We start from the raw sequence: 16,076 nt of genomic DNA, 5'->3' as shown, positions 1-16,076 counted from the left end.
GAGTGTTTCAAGATGCTCTGATCAAGACATGGAATACGATACTATATCGTCCAGATAAACCTCACAGTTCTTCACACCTGTCAGCATGGTATTCATTAGGTGCTGAAAAGTAGTTGGGGCATTCTTGAGGTCAAATGGCATGACAGTGTACTGTAAGAAGCAATCTGGCGTGACAAACACGCTGATCTGTGATGCTCTCGGTGTGAGTGGCACCTGCCAGTAGCCCTTTAGTAGGTCTAATTTGGTGTCATAACGGGCAGAGCCTACACAATCTACACAATCTGTCATGCGAGGAAGTGGAAAAGAGTCTGGTATAGTTATGGCATTTATTTTCTTGTAGTCATTACAAAACCTGAGAGTGTTGTCCGGTTTTGGAATGAGGAGAGATGGAGAACTCCACGAACTAGCACTGGGGACAGCAAAGCGTTTATTCAGATGCACACGGTACACATTAAGTTTTATCAGTTTATGTCCATCCACATCAATATCATGACTTAACACATGAGTTTGAGATGGTATGTCCTTAAACAGAGCTGGGTGGCTGGGTGAGATGTCCTTACGTGCCGAATCAGTGCAGCACACCAAATGGATGTCAAGATTTGCCAAAATTTCAGAATTTTTCAATTGCGCACAGGGAACAGGAGCATGTCTGTCCCTCAGCCCATCATCTTGTGGACTATAGGAGGTCTGAGGGGCAGACACAGAGGCAACAGGTGCAACCGTGTCATGAATTGGAGTGATGTCAGGTGCCACATTACGTGTTTCATACCTTTTAAGCATGTTTATATAGCACACTCTACTTTTCTTTATATGATCAGGAGTCCTTATGACATAATCTGTTTCACTGAGTTTTTTTTTTTTCAATCACGTAAGGACCACAGAATTTTGCCTGCAAAGCAGAATCCAAAACAGGGAGCAAGGCCAACACGGGCTCACCTGGCTCAAACATCCATGCAGCAGACGTTTGGTCAAAGCGTCGTTTCATTTTTCCTTGAGCCGAAGAGAGAGAGTTCCAGGCTATCTTACAGGCAGAGTGCAATTTTTCACAAAACGAGCTGACATAATCGAGAATGTTTTGCGAGGGAGTTGGCTTGTCTGCAAGCCATCTTTCCCGCAACAACCACAGAGGACCACGGTGTGTCCAAAAACAAGGTCTGCCAGACTGAAACCGAGGGATTCCTGTGTTGTTTCCCTAATAGCAAAAAGCAGGAGTGACAACCCTTCATCCCACTCCCATTTTGTCTCAGAATAGAATTTACAAAGCATACTTTTCAGTATCTGGTGAAACCTTTCCAATGTGCCCTGACTCTCTGGATGGTATGCACTAGGTTTACGATGTTTTATCGCCAGCTCTGCCATTACCTGAGCAAATACTTTGGACATGAAATTAGTTCCCTGATCAGACTGGATGCTTGTCGGTAAACCAAAAGTGGAGAAAAATTTCAACAACGCTTTCACTACTGCTCTAGATTTTATCGTGCATAATGGCACCACTTCCGGGTAATGTGTTGTGGCACACATCATGGTAAGGATATACTGGTTACCGGACTCAGTTTTTGGCAAAGGCCCAACACAATCCACGATGACGTGTTCAAATGGTTCCACAACCATCGGGATCAGTTTCAGTGGAGCAACAGGGATAACCTGATTTGGTTTACCAGCGACTTGGCAGGAATGGCTGGAGCGGCAAAATTTAATGACATCAGTTTTGAGTCCTGGCCACAGGATATGGTTGTAAGTCTTTCTTATCCCTAAATGACCTGACAGACAGTGGTCATGGGCCAGGCTAAGAACGTGAAAACGGAAAGGCCGAGGCACCACTATTTGGCAAACTGAGTCACCCTTAAACGTGGAACCTGAGTACCAGTGGCGAACTAGAACTCCATCAACAAGTTGGTAAGAAACATTTTTTTTGTTATCTCTTTGTGCTGTTACCAGGGACATACAAGAACTTAAAGTTAGATCACATTGCTGGGCATTAACCAGCTGAGGTTTATCTATGGCAAATGTAAAATTTTTGTCATCTGGTAAGAGCTCAACAGACGAAGACAGATTTTCTTTACTTTCAAGGTTTGAGCTTGGTGGATCACAATCACTACACAAAAAGGAATCACTGAGATCCACTAATTGTCCAAATTTCCGTGTTTGTACACGTGTTATGGCACACACTGGGAAAATAGGGGGCACATCTAACACTGTGTGAACCGCATTACACATCTCAGTGTTAGGAATTTCCACAACCTCCGGCGAGGGAAAAACCTTTCCACCAGCCAAATCGTTCCCCAAAATAAGATCAACACCAGCTACCGGTAATTCATCACAAACTCCCACACGTACCTCACTTGTGATAAAGGAGGAGGCGAGACTGATCACGTGTAAAGGCACTTGAAGAACACTCATTTTAATTCCCCAGACGAGAAGATCTGTGCCTACATACATGTTAACAGAGGGTGGTAAAACTCCACATGGTAAAAGAGTGTTTAGTTCCCATGTCTCTGAGGATCTGAATTGGGATCTGCTTGCCTTCTCCACCCACCAGACACACAAAACCCGAAGAAATTAAAGGCTTAAAATCCTCATCAATTTTGTCTGTCTGTAGAGAACGGTGTGGCTTGGACTGAATGAGAGCGACAGCAGAGGGATTTTTATTGGGACTCTTAACGAATTTAGTCTGGTTCTTTTTTTTTAAGACAGGGCATACACCAATTGGATGTCCCACTTCATGACAATAATAACATTCCAGTTTCTCTATTTGAGTGGGGGTGTTACTCCGAGAAGGTTTTTGGAACTTATGCTTCTCTGTGGGGCTTGCGCAATCGTGGCCGAATGAAGAGGAAAAAACATTTTTGTGTGTCAACACAAACTTGTCAAAACGCACAGCAGGTGCAGCAAGAGCAGTGATTTTCTGTTCATTTAAATAGACAACAATGCAGTTGATCAAATGATTTAAATTTGCTCAGTTTACACCACTCATCAAATAAGATGGTTTTTTCGCATACAAACTTGACGTATGTTTGGTTAGCCGATTTCTCACAGTCTGAATTTTTGCCTATAGGCTTCTGGAACCAATTCATAGGCGCAGAGCACAGTGGCCTTAACAATGTTATAACTGAAACTCTCTTCTATAGAGAGACTAGCACAGACTTCTCGCTCTTTACCGACTAATTTACACTGCAGCAACAGTGACCACACATCTTTTGGCCACCTCAGCATTGCTGCAATTCGTTCATATGCACAAAAATAAGAATCCACTTCAGATTCACGAAAAGGAGGTACAAGTGCAATATGCCTACTCACATCAAAGCTGTCAGGTTGTGAAGGGGTTGCTGTGGGGGTTCTACCAGGCAACAGCGGGGAGGAAGGTTGTACCTTTTTGAGCTCCAAGGCTCAGACTGGACCTTCAGTTCTCTGTTCCGCAGCTCAATGTCCTTCAGGCAGAGAGTCATTGTGAGATCGTCGCCTACTGGGCCAGGTGGAACAAGTGGATCAAGCCAGGGTGACGGCTCTTTGGCCACTACAGGCACCTTAACACCATCTCCACCCGCCCCAATAATCCCAACTGAAGAAGCAATCACACCCTTCTCATTCAGCGCCAATTCAGCTTTTTTGGCGTTAAGCAGCACACTCACCTCAAAGAAACTGGCTGCTAACAAGAGATCACTTTTTTTTTTTTTTTTTTTTTACATCTATCTAATTTACTTTCAGTAGAACTTGTTGCAAAGTCATCCAGTTCAAAATCTGCCATGACTCAACCGAGAGGTCTGCCAACCAAACACGTGAAAACGAGACATGACTAATCAGGCTGTAAAACCTGCAGAAAAACCGACAGAAAGAAACCTATCAAACAATTTTTTAAAAAACATGAAATAGATGACATCCCGGACAAGCCCCCAATTTATGTTACGCCCTAGTCTAGGGGCACAAAAGGCACAACATAAAATGACTCCCACTCGAATCCCACTCCCAAAGAAGACCGTGACAGTAAATGTTAAATTAAAGCCGAGCAGCAATTTATTTATTTTAGGGTGAGCAGTGGCAAAATAACAAACAAAACCAACTCAAACGCTCTATACTTCTCTAATCAAAATAAAGAAATCGAAATACACAGGTCTAACCTGGCCTCCTAACTCAAAACAGGAGAAAACGTAATAAAATAAAATAGACTTCTCCCCCTTAACACGTGCTGCGGTGACTATAAACTATTTACAATATGATCAAAACAAATGCCAAAATTCCAAAACTCTTTCTCTCTCTTTCTGAAATCATAAAACAAAACTGGCGGCGTTGGTTGGGAGCTGGGCAAGGTCGAGGAGCGGGGCTGGGCTGTAATCAGGCTCATTTTAAAAGCGGACTCCGTTTTTCTCCACCAATTAGTGGATCGTGCGTTCCAGGCTGGCCAATCCGCAAGGCGCACGTTCCTCCAATCTGGGACAGCCACCTGCACTTCAGCACACGCACTTGTAATACATGTACACACAAAAGCACCACTGGCCCTCTACAGGCCAGTGTGGGATGACATAATAAATGACACATATACATATACAACCCCAGGGTCGTAACACAAATAATGCAGCCATATTCTTAAAATGAAAAAGCATTTCTTCAAATGCATTTTAATTTAGATTATGGTAACTGATCGCTACCATAGTTCTGCCCAAGACAGTGTGTTGAGAAGAAGTTGTGAGAACTCTAAAACTGGGGCTGTGAGAACAAAATAATGCTATTTTGTTCTTGCAGCCCCAAGAGCAAGAAGAAAGTTCTCTGTTCTTGTGGAGTATGCAGCAGGCTTAATTCCATGCAAGTTAACTCCATGTTGAATGATACCTTTTGGTTACTTTGGTAAAACTAATTAATTTTTGTTAAATAAGTCCTTTTTTCATTTTCTCCTAGCATGTGCTTGTTTATTTATATGTGAACAAACTGGGTCATAACAGCTGTCACAGGTCAATAATGCCTGCTGTTCTGGGAGGTAGTTAGCATTTATGCTGCTTAACACACAATTTACTATGACTGGATGGATAGATGGACAGACGGATGGCAAACAGACAGATGAGATGTATTTATCCCAAACTAGGAAATAACAGTGTAGCAGCAGCATGATACACAATAACAATAGAATACAAGACCAAACACCGTACACAATACATAATAAATTAGAAGTAAAAAACATCTGGGTAAAGAGCCTGGATAATAACTGTAATGTGCCAAAACAAAAGTACTGCCATTTGGGTAAAACTTTTTCAGAAGTGTTAATTCATCTGCTACATTATGTTTTTAATTTTTTTTTTTTTTTTTTTGCAAATTGTGTATGCTATATATGTGTATAATCATCAGCTCAGAATCGACAGCAGCAGAATGTTTAGAAAAGCATTTTTTTTTTAATCATTCCCTATGAATCCCTCATTTCTCTCTGCCATGTTGAAAAGGTCAAATGTTATTATCATCTCAGCAGCTCGTGGATCAAATGTTTTTCCCAGTTCTCCAGTGAAAAATATGACACGAGTGGGCATCCATGTGCAATTTTTGAGTTTGCAGCTAGTGTTTACCATACTTCCCATAGCATGTGAAGGCAGGATTAGGCCTCACAGCATGAAAGTCCCAAGTTCAACTCTCACTCACTCATTCAGTACTGCAGTAAGTCTGAAAGTGGAAGTAGGTTAACTTTTCATGTTTTATGAGTGAAATTATACACATAGCACTGTCAACACTAAGTACCTCCCATATTAGTGCAACCCATATCTGTAACATAACTATGTTATGTCAAGTGCTCAGTGGTACAGTACTTAAGTGGTCTCCACACAATACAGTATAAATTCAGTATGCTGATTTGAGACTGATTCTATGAGTAGTGAATCTGTGGACTGAAGTGTACTGTCTGAGGTAAGACCATCTTTGATATGATATATCATGTTATGTAAGTGTATCTTATCACTGTAATGTACAGTAATTTATTAATTTTATGTATTTATTTATTTAATAAAAATGCATCCATATTTAGACATTTAGTTTTGCTGTCACTTTTGGTTTCTTGTGAAGAAAGCATTGACCTAGTGAGACGGGAAGATTACAATAGACTGAATAACTACACAAACATTAAAATTCTCAACACAACAGTGGTGTATTTAGGTACAGTTAGTATACAAGTAGTTTTTATACTTTGACTACTTTGAATACTGTCGCATATATTGTGAATGCGATCAAAGATGGTTGTAAATTTTATCATCCATATTAAATACTTAGTATAACATGAATAATTTTTCAACAACAGGTTTGAAAGGGCCTAACATCAGCTCTATGAATTCATCATCTTATGGACACAATGTATCGACAACTGTCATTTATCGAGATTCTTTTGAATCCGCTGTGGCTAAAAATGTGATAGTTGTGACTCTTGGACTTATTATCAACTACATAAATGGATCCCTGGTTCACACCTTCAGAAAACACCAGGTCAGAATTTGTTGTTGCATTTAAAGTTTTTGCTAAAGTGAATATTGTGACTGACTTCATTTTTTTTCTCTCCTTAGATATTTTATATGAATCCTCGTTACATCCTATTCATCCACCTGGTGGTCAATGATATGATTCAACTGACTTCAACAATCAGTCTGTTTGTGTTAGGTTACATTTTCTACAAAATTAATGCTTCCCTCTGTTGTATGATTATTACCTTTGCTGTGTTCACCACCATTAACTCTCCACTAAATCTAGCTGTCATGGCAGTGGAGTGCTATGTTGCTGTTTGTTTACCACTACGACATGCAGAGCTCTGCACCATTAAAAGAACATATATTCTGATTGGTTGGATCTGGGCAACAAGCGCAGTCACTACCCTGCCTGACGTTTTTCTTATTCTGGCAACAGAACCTATGCAGTTTTTCTTCTCTACAATTTTCTGTGAGAGAGACAACCTGTTTCAACATCCCTTGAGCATTAATAAAAGAAATGTGTCGTATATAATTTACTTGGTTGGGGTTTGGTTCACCCTCTTATACACTTATGTCCAAATATTCCTTGTTGCCAAAGCAGCTAAATCAACTAATGCAGATGCAAAGAAGGCCAGGAACACCATCCTGCTTCATAGCTTTCAGTTACTACTGTGTATGTTGACCTTTGTATTCACACCAGTGCAACAGCATCTGTTGTCTTGGTTCCCTAAAAAGCATGCACACGTGTTATTTGGTTGCTATATCATCATTCAGATTCTCCCCAGGTTTGTCAGTCCTATTGTGTATGGGATACGAGACAAAACATTTAGACAGCACTTGAAAAAACGTCTGCTGCACAGTACACAATGAGAGTACGAATCACACCACGAGAAAAAATTAACATTGATACATTCCTGCTGTGTTTGTACTTAGTCTAAAATTTTAAGATCTGTAGTTAAACTAAGGCACTAAAGGCATACGGTGCTCAACACAGAATGGCAGGGAAAGACTTAAGATGTAAAATTTCACCTTGAAAAAACTTTGTGAAAGTTAAACATTGAAAGTTGGAGAAGCTGAAACAGAAAGCTTTGTAAAACTAAAACACTGAAATTGAAGCGTTTGCAATAATTTAAAGTAGGAACATTGGTTAGTGTCAGCAGTGGCCATCTAAGAGATATTTTTCAGAAAAAGCAGTTGCTAAAACTACACAATTAATCAGTCCAGGAAAGTCTGCTTGACATTTTCGCATGTTATTTAGTCAAAATGAGAAAAACAAATGATCCATTGTGAGTTAGAAAACACTGAGTTTGTGTGTTTGAGCAAAGATTCCAGGGTTAACAGTGAACGGGAAAAGTGAAGGGATCCCTAAGCCGAAACTTTCACAACTTCAAAAATACCGACTGAAAGAGTACAATTTTTGTGTAACCTTATGTGTAGATTAAAAAAATTGTGAACGTAATAAGAGGTTTAGTGTAAAATTTTTGTTAAAAGCTGAACAGCTAAATGTTTGATTGATGTCACTGCTGAATAACATAATAAAACCTGAAAGTCTTGTGACTTGCTTAAAGTTTGAATAAAGCTGAAAGGCTGACGTTTGTAGAAGTTGATGAAGTTTCAGCTGGAAATGGTTTGAAGGAGTTGGATGAAGTTTCCAAATCATCTTAAATTTATTTTGAAGAGACAAAATATTTTAAAATTATAAAAGGCAGAAAAATTACGCAATCATGTACGTAATGAGCTGAATATTTTATTACTTGAATGATTTTAATTGTACAAAATTTGTAGATAGAACAGTAATAACATTCAGTGATAACTGAATGTATCAGCAGTCACACAATTAAAACACTCAGAGAATCTGGAGAAATCTACACTTTAACCACAATTGCACCATGTACATCATCTGGAGCAGTTCAGAATCAATATCTATCTAATAACATGGCACAAACATAACAAAATTTAAATAAAAAGCATCAAAGCCTACTCACCAGAGATGCTCATTATTTATTTACGAAACCCAACCTTCTTTCTTTGTGCAGGAAAACTTAAGTTTCAATTCTATTTAATAAGTCCTTTTTTATGCCCATGGAGGCCAAGGCTGAGAGTCTCCTCTGTCCAGTTGTATTCCTGCTATAAGTTTCAATTCTCTTGAGGGTAGAGAATGTCCACTCCACAAGCTAGCTAGCATCGAGGTTTCCTCTCCTCTGTCAGCCAATATGGGCATAAAAAAAATTCTACCTCAAATCTATTAATACTTCAGTTTAATTCAATTAAATTAGCTTTATTGGCATGAATCAAAAAGAATATTGCCGAAGGTATACCAAATAAGTTTTGTTCTTACCATCCAATCAGAGGCTGTTTCCCAATATCAAGTTTGCTAAATACGGTCTTGCAAACTCGGTTCGAGTCCCGTATCAACCAAAGCAAAATTCAATTGAATGCAATTTGTAAGTTCAAACAACTATCCTAAGAGTTCATCTAACTAACAAATCTGTGTCCAAAAAACGAAGACAGGGGTACACACAACTAGGGATATTTCATTGAGACATGATGTATGTTAGGAGAATGAGCTGTGTTTGTTCATGTGACGTAAAAATGTAAGTCAGCCCTTTCGCTTATATTTTTAAGTTGAAACAATACGTTACATTTTACAGTGTGTGTATTTTGGCCTGATTTTAACTGACTGTGCATGGTTTAGAATTAAGATAGGGAAAATATTAAAGTTTTGTTTTGGTTGGCTGGTCTTAATTTGACTGAGTAGGCCATGATCCAATCACTGTATCTATGCACAAATGATGCCACTAAGCCATTGATACATCATTTCTGATGTTCAGCAGGGCTCATTGTCCCCTGTTTAACATAAAACCATGAAACCAAATTCAGAGTCATTGCATGACCGGTCCAACAGGCGAGGAAAGTGTATGATCTGAGGTAAGACTTTGATACTGTCTCACTGTAAGTGCAGTGATGTCTCTATAACAGGGGTAAAAACAAAAATGTATTTCTCAAAGTAATTACATTTAGGGGACTGTTTATTTGTTTTTTTAAAAAGGATTTTATTTTTGTTACTTGTAGGGAAAGGGCTGCTCTCACTCAGAGAATGACAATCCTCAGTATATTACTCCTTATTTAAAGCACTATTCAAATGTTAAAAGGAAAAAAAAACATATAACTGTCATATTTTAAAGAGTTTGGCTTAACATTGTAAAGAATGTGGTAATGTTTTTGGTTTAATCGTCAGTATTAGCAAACAATGTAAACCATGACAAGCATTTTTATTCAACAGATCGAATTAATTACAACATTGAGATCATTGTTAATAATTGTTCAACAACAGACTTTCAGGGTCTTTATGTCAACTCCATGAATTCATCATCTTATGGCCACAATGTGTCAAATGCTGTTGGTCAAAGAGACTCTTACAGTGCAGCTGTGGCTAAAAATGTGGTTGTTCTGACTCTTGGACTCACAATCAACTACATAAATGGATCCCTGATTTACACGTTCAGAAAACACCAGGTCAGAATTTGTTGTTAATGTTTCTTTTGTTATGATTGCTGATGCTGTGTCAAAGACTGACTGACTCACTCCTTTCTTTTTCCCTCTAGATATTTTATATGAATCCTCGTTACATCCTATTCATCCACCTGGTGGTCAATGATATGATTCAGCTCACTACAACAATCATCCTGCTTGTGTTAAGTTATACTATCTACAAAATAAATTTTTCCCTTTGTTGTGTGCTCATTATCTTTGCTGTGTTCACCACCATTAACTCTCCACTAAATCTAGCTGTCATGGCAGTGGAATGCTATATTGCTATTTGTTTACCACTGCAACATGCAGAGCTCTGCACTATTAAAAGAACATATATCCTGATCAGTTTTATCTGGGCAGTGAGTGCAATGACAACCCTGTCTGACGTGTTTTTTATGATTGTGACCGAGCCCATAAAGTTATTCTTTTCTACTGTTGTGTGTATTCCAGAGGAAATCTTTAGAAATCCCATTATTGCTAAAAAGAAAAATGTGTTGTATATAATCTATCTTGTTGGTGTTTGGCTGACCCTCTTATATTCTTACTTCCAAATATTCTTTGCGGCAAAAGCAGTTAAATCAGCTAATGCAGATGCAAAGAAGGCCAGGAACACCATCGTGCTTCATGGCTTTCAGTTACTATTGTGCATGCTGACCTATGTATTCCCAAATGTTCTACAGTTTCTGTTGAATTTGTTCCCTAAAAATTATTTACATGTGTACTTTGTTTGCTATATCATCATTCAGGTCCTTCCTAGATTTGTCAGTCCTATTGTATATGGGATACGAGACACAACATTTAGACAGCACTTAAGAAAACATCAGCTGTGCATCACAAAACAGACTAGATAGCGACAAAAGGTGGAGATTGGTAGTTAGGATTGGTGTTCTATATTGTAAGGTGTGAAATAAGTAAAACATGACCTCATGCAAGCTGCGTTCTACATATGCCTGTTTCTGAGATGCTGTGAGTGTCTTAAGTGATCCAGACCTTGCCAGTAGTGATGGAAAGTTCTTTCTTCTGTCAGAGAGCCAGCCCTTTTTGCACAGCTCCCAAAGTGGCGCCAGCTCTTTCGGCTCTTTTGGCTCCCAAACAGCTCGTAATTTAGTGTCATTTGTAGCCTCATATTTTAGCCTAACTTGGCAAATATGAATGGTTTGTGTGTTGATAAACCCTTTTGCATTTAGTGTTTTCAGGAGAAGCTTTATTTGTGCATTTCTTCTGTTACAAAAGCATTCTCACTTTTGATTATTTTTATCAAACTTTTAAATGCACAAAAACAAATGAACAAAACAATGCAAACAAGTCCACAGAACAGGACAGTCTCATGACCCATGTGGTCTTGATGGGTCATGTATTACTGTTTGGTTTTTAATTGACAGCTCTATCTCTCCCACTTTTCAATGCCTCCAATTACTGTAGTTATGTTAGTTATGTAGTTGATCAGCTGCAGGTGTGTGACTGGGGGAAGCTGATAGCTGATCGGCTGGAGTGAAAACTTAAACTGACTGGTGCTGTCCCCCCCCCCCCCCCCCCCCCCCCCCCCCCTTTTTTTTTTTTTTTTTTTTTTTTTTGTCTCTTCCCATTTCCAATGATGGAGACCATGTGATTGGAGTTTTTCTGCTGAGAATTGAACATTGTGAATAGAGTGAATAGTGTGACAGTTAACAGGGAGCAGGAAGAAGCCCTTTTTGTTTCCCAATTACATTTTCGCCTGTTTTTCAGATGAGGAGTTAGGTCCCACAGCTTGTCTTTTGTTTTCTATTTTGTGTTGATGTTAGGTAAGGGTAGGGTGGTGACAGCTAGTGATGGTCAAATGAAGCTCCATTAATCACCAAGGCTTTCCAGCACATTGCTTCACCAAAGGGTTCACTACTTGAGGCCTCAACGAAACAGTGAATACTGTCATCTGCTGTTCAAATGAAAATATGGCAGGCATTGCTGTATTACTATGACCTGAAATTTAGTATGAACAAGAAAAGCACTTGGAGAGCGCAGACCTCCGCCAAGACAGATCTGCCCCATCACTACCAAAATTTAATAATTTCTTCTTTGTGCCAGTATCAACATTTCCTGAAAATTTCATGAAAATCCATCCATAACTTTTTGAGTTATCTTGCTAACAAGCAAACACGCAAACACACAAAGCAAAGGGATCACAATACCTCCAGGCGGAGGTAATAACTTTGATACACAGTAATAATAAACATCGGATAAATCTTTATAGGGGTGTCCAATCCTGGTCCTCGAGGGCCGGTATTCTGCATGTTTCCCTCTTCCAGCACACCCGATGGTCGTTATCAGGCTTCTGCAGAGCTTGATGATAGGCTTATCATTTGAATCAGGTGTGTTGGAAGAGGGATACATCTAAAACAAGCAGGATACCGGCCCTCAAGGACCAGGATTGGACACCCCTGATCTATTGTATGTTCTGTATGTATATATGTGGACACCCATGCAGACACAATACTTTGTTCAGAATTGTCCTTGCAATAAAAGCAATACAAGAGTTTACCTTTTCATTCATTTTTATTAAAAAAAAAAGTTTCTCTATTGTGCCTGGATTGAGGTGGTTCCTCTTTTGCAGAATGTCTCCCACCATGGAAAACACCCTCACACATGGAATCTCAGATCTTGGGATGTTGACCTCTGCCAGATAACAATCCACCTCTATAGTTGCATCTGCTAGGACACTTGAGCTTCTCCTACTGCTAGTTATAGATGCATCCAGCAGCTGCCAAAAGTCACCTGATAACAGTAGCTGGGTTGGGAAGGTTGGTTAAGTGTGGCTGAATGGCAAATTTATACAATACTACCGTTCAAAATTTATTATGACAAAGTTGGCACGGTGTCTGATCTCCAATATGAAGCTGGAAACACAACCAACTTTGGCTCAAAACAGGTTCTGCGAAAGATTTCTTCTGATGCAACCATTGCAGAATGTCTACATAAAGATGTCTACATAAAGATTATCCTGTCCTTTTAAAAGGAAAAGAAAAAGGTGACCCACCAATTCCTGTAGCAGAAATGATCAGCAACAGCCACAGCACAACAAATGTGAGCAATTTTTTCCTGCGCTACTTTCGGCACCTGCAAACAGGGAAACCAAACAATGGGCTTCCTACTTGAATAGAAATTGATTTTAGTTGGCCATTTCTACATGGGATACTCTTATCTGTCAACCATTAAGAGCTTGAACCATACCTAGCCCGTGCGTGGGCAGTGCTAGAGGAAGGGCAAGAGTGGGGGGAAAAAGTGTTGTCTACATATGTTCCGCCCATGTCCTAACAAATGTTGCCCGACGTGACAAGTGAAGTAAAAGAGAAAGCATGCAAAAAATATATAAAGCACACATTTGGCCTGATGATAAATGTCAAATCATTGAGGGATCTTGAGGCCCTCTACAAGAGTCCGTGTGTAGTCATGCTGTCTCCCACTACAGACTCACATCCTGACTATTCCTCAGCTTTACAAATGCTCTATGACAGCATACTGGAGCAAGATGTAGCCGACACTATACTGAAGATGGAGAGTTTAATGAAGCATCACCTATAGGACAATATTTTCATCTCATTTTCAGAAAGTCCATTCCCCCGTAGAAGCTATTGCAGAAGCCAATGCAGCCAGAAACAGTCCAGATAATTTCATGCACAACACAAAAATGCTGGGGTATATCACAAAAACATACATGACCATCGATCCTCTCTTGACAGGCTTGCTTCTCGAGGATGGGAAAAAGCATGACACAACATCTCTAGCTGAAAACTGGATGAAGACTGTCAAAAAAGACATTCTTCATGACAAACAGAGGCTGCAACCTGGCATCTTCATCCGTAGACTTCAAGCCAATATTAATGGATGACTGAAGGAATACACAAACAAAATGTGAAAGCCATGCCACATGCCTTAAAAAAGAAGCGCATGAAAACTAGCTTTGACCATGCCCTTCAGAAGTGGCAACCAAAAAGAAAGAACTTTAAAAAAAAGGGGTGTACTTCAGGTCTCCCACAAAATTACCAAAGTAGCAACCAGGAGAGCATACCCTCCACTGGGGAGGAACTATCACTTTACCCCACAGCAAAATTTGAATTGTTAACACCTGTACAGTGGACAACATGCTTGTTCTTTTGGCTCCTCTTCTGAACAGAGAACATATTCATACTTGGCTTGAGGCACATGCAACTGATGTTGATGTATGCAAAACACTTTTAGAGGTCAAATCTCACTTTGATTTAGGTCATTGGAGTGAAGCAAGACTGTGCTGGGTCATGAAATACTGCAATCTGCCAACTGCAGGAAGGTCCTGGGACCTTTATGGAAGTGAAGCTGACAAATTTGTCACACATCTGGATTTGCAGCGAACTACTGTGCATTCAGTCTGCTCCAAGCGATTGCGCCCTAAGAAAGAGAAGCTGTTTAACAGTACAGAAATAATGCTTAGGTTCGTATATTTTATTTTTATAATTTTCCCCCATAAAAGTGTTCTTATAAAAAGCAATTTTAATCTCTTGAAAGGAAATAATCTAACGTGGTAGAGTGAATGATATTAACAAACTTTTTCATTTGTAACATTTATTTTTACTTTAAAAACTCTATGTAGCTATTGTTTTTCTGTATTACATAAATCAAAACCTGATTATATGCTTTTTACCATTTTTTTCCTATCATTCCACAGCATTGTGTTTATTGAACTTTTTTGGTAAAACTAATCATTCCCTTTTATGATGACTGATTATTACAGTGACTCTGGCACCGGTCCTTCAGTCACCCATCCTTCTCTACAAGACACCATAGTGCAATGGGAGAAGTCAGATACATTTGAAGTACCCTGTGGTGTGTGTTGTCATTGTCACTATTAATTTTTTTCTACTTAAGCTAAAACATGGAATTATACTATTATTGCATGTGTAATTTTTTCTCTTTATGTTTCTCTTCTCTTTCCCTTAATTTCTTAGCTGTATATTTTATAAATCACTGTCTCTTGTAATGCAACTTAGCATAAAATGTTTTGTGCCAATTGAACGAGTGGTAAATGCAAAGGAAATTGTCGAAGAGACCCCTGAGTTTTTACACACCAAGACTGTTGGTTCTTTCCTTGTCCTTCCTAAGCCAGACAAGAGGATTTACTGCTGATTCATTACCCAAATCAGTTAACATCATGGGAAAGACATAAGCATAATATTCTTAATATTACCACTCATTGACAGAGTTAAACATCTTATAAAAGAGCAATTTGATTTATTTTTTGATTTTGGGGGGGCGCTCTCCGAGTGCTTCTAGTTACAACTTGAACTAGAAGCACTCGGAGAGCGCAGACCTCCGCCTGATCAGTGGCCCCCCCACCCCCGATCACCACCAAAATTTAATCATTTCTTCCTTATCCCATTTCCAACAAACCCTGAAAATTTCATCAAAATCTGTCCATAACTTTTTGAGTTATGTTGCACACTAACGGACAGACAAACAAACAAACAGACAAACAAACAAACAAACCCTGGCAAAAACCTAACCTCCTTGGCGGAGGTAATTAAACTATTAATCTGCTAGGGAGAGGACTGAGGGAGGAAATGGAGAGAGGAAGGAAGGATTATCTGTCTCAACTTGCGGAGAGTTCAACGTTTGTGGAGGCTGACCTTTATCTCCACTCCAACCTGGAAAGTTATTAAATGTTATTGTTCCATACCTTCTTTTCATGCATATTAAAAGGTTGTTAAAAAAGAAATCTGTCAGTCTTTCTCTGCAATTTCTAAGATATACAGAAACTGGAATATGAAATAATATTTCAGATGCAGTGGCCTCTCCTCCTTCTAACTGTTTTGTTTCTGGAGTAAGCACAGTTACATCATTGTCATAGTTGGTTCCGATGTCGAAACCAGTTTTATTAACAGAATTCAGAGGCAAGCTGTGTAGTGCACTAAGCCACTGTGACACGGGACACTAAGCCACAGTACCAATCTCCAATCTCCAGGCTCTCCATCAGCTCCCAGCTACATTTAACTTAAACAGACCTCTGATCCAGTTCCAAGTAAGGCTCCACCAGCTCCCAGCTATGTTTAACAGTCGGGGTTGTACTGGGCCCACAGCCGGTTTTGTCCGGCTCACAACTGGGGCTCG

The 16,076-nt window shown here is 39.4% G+C and overlaps 2 protein-coding genes across 2 annotated transcripts; both read left to right on the top strand.

The window, feature by feature from the left end:
- Nucleotides 1-6,294: 6,294 nt before the first annotated feature.
- On the top strand, nt 6,295-7,298 carry LOC115419943 (odorant receptor 131-2-like). The gene is made up of 2 exons (XM_030135015.1): nt 6,295-6,450; nt 6,528-7,298. The coding sequence occupies exons 1-2, from the start codon at nt 6,295-6,297 to the stop codon at nt 7,296-7,298; spliced, it is 927 nt and encodes a 308-aa protein (XP_029990875.1).
- Nucleotides 7,299-9,788: 2,490 nt separating this feature from the next.
- LOC115419942 (odorant receptor 131-2-like) lies at nt 9,789-10,813 on the top strand. Its single transcript, XM_030135014.1, has 2 exons — nt 9,789-9,944; nt 10,034-10,813. The coding sequence occupies exons 1-2, from the start codon at nt 9,789-9,791 to the stop codon at nt 10,811-10,813; spliced, it is 936 nt and encodes a 311-aa protein (XP_029990874.1).
- Nucleotides 10,814-16,076: the final 5,263 nt, after the last annotated feature.

This window comes from Sphaeramia orbicularis, chromosome 5, assembly GCF_902148855.1.
Source record: "Sphaeramia orbicularis chromosome 5, fSphaOr1.1, whole genome shotgun sequence".
NCBI lineage: Eukaryota > Metazoa > Chordata > Actinopteri > Kurtiformes > Apogonidae > Sphaeramia > Sphaeramia orbicularis.
The sequence above is the reverse complement of the archived record's forward strand: the minus strand, read 5'-3'. Positions and strand labels throughout refer to the sequence as shown.

Excerpts from the sequence above, each read along its gene's own strand:
- LOC115419943 (XM_030135015.1), top strand. The coding sequence starts at position 6,295 with ATGAATTCATCATCTTATGGACACAATGTATCGACAACTGTCATTTAT. Across the intron at positions 6,451-6,527 it reads ACACCTTCAGAAAACACCAG|ATATTTTATATGAATCCTCG; the intron begins GTCAGAATTTGT and ends TTCTCTCCTTAG.
- LOC115419942 (XM_030135014.1), top strand. The coding sequence starts at position 9,789 with ATGAATTCATCATCTTATGGCCACAATGTGTCAAATGCTGTTGGTCAA. Across the intron at positions 9,945-10,033 it reads ACACGTTCAGAAAACACCAG|ATATTTTATATGAATCCTCG; the intron begins GTCAGAATTTGT and ends TTTTCCCTCTAG.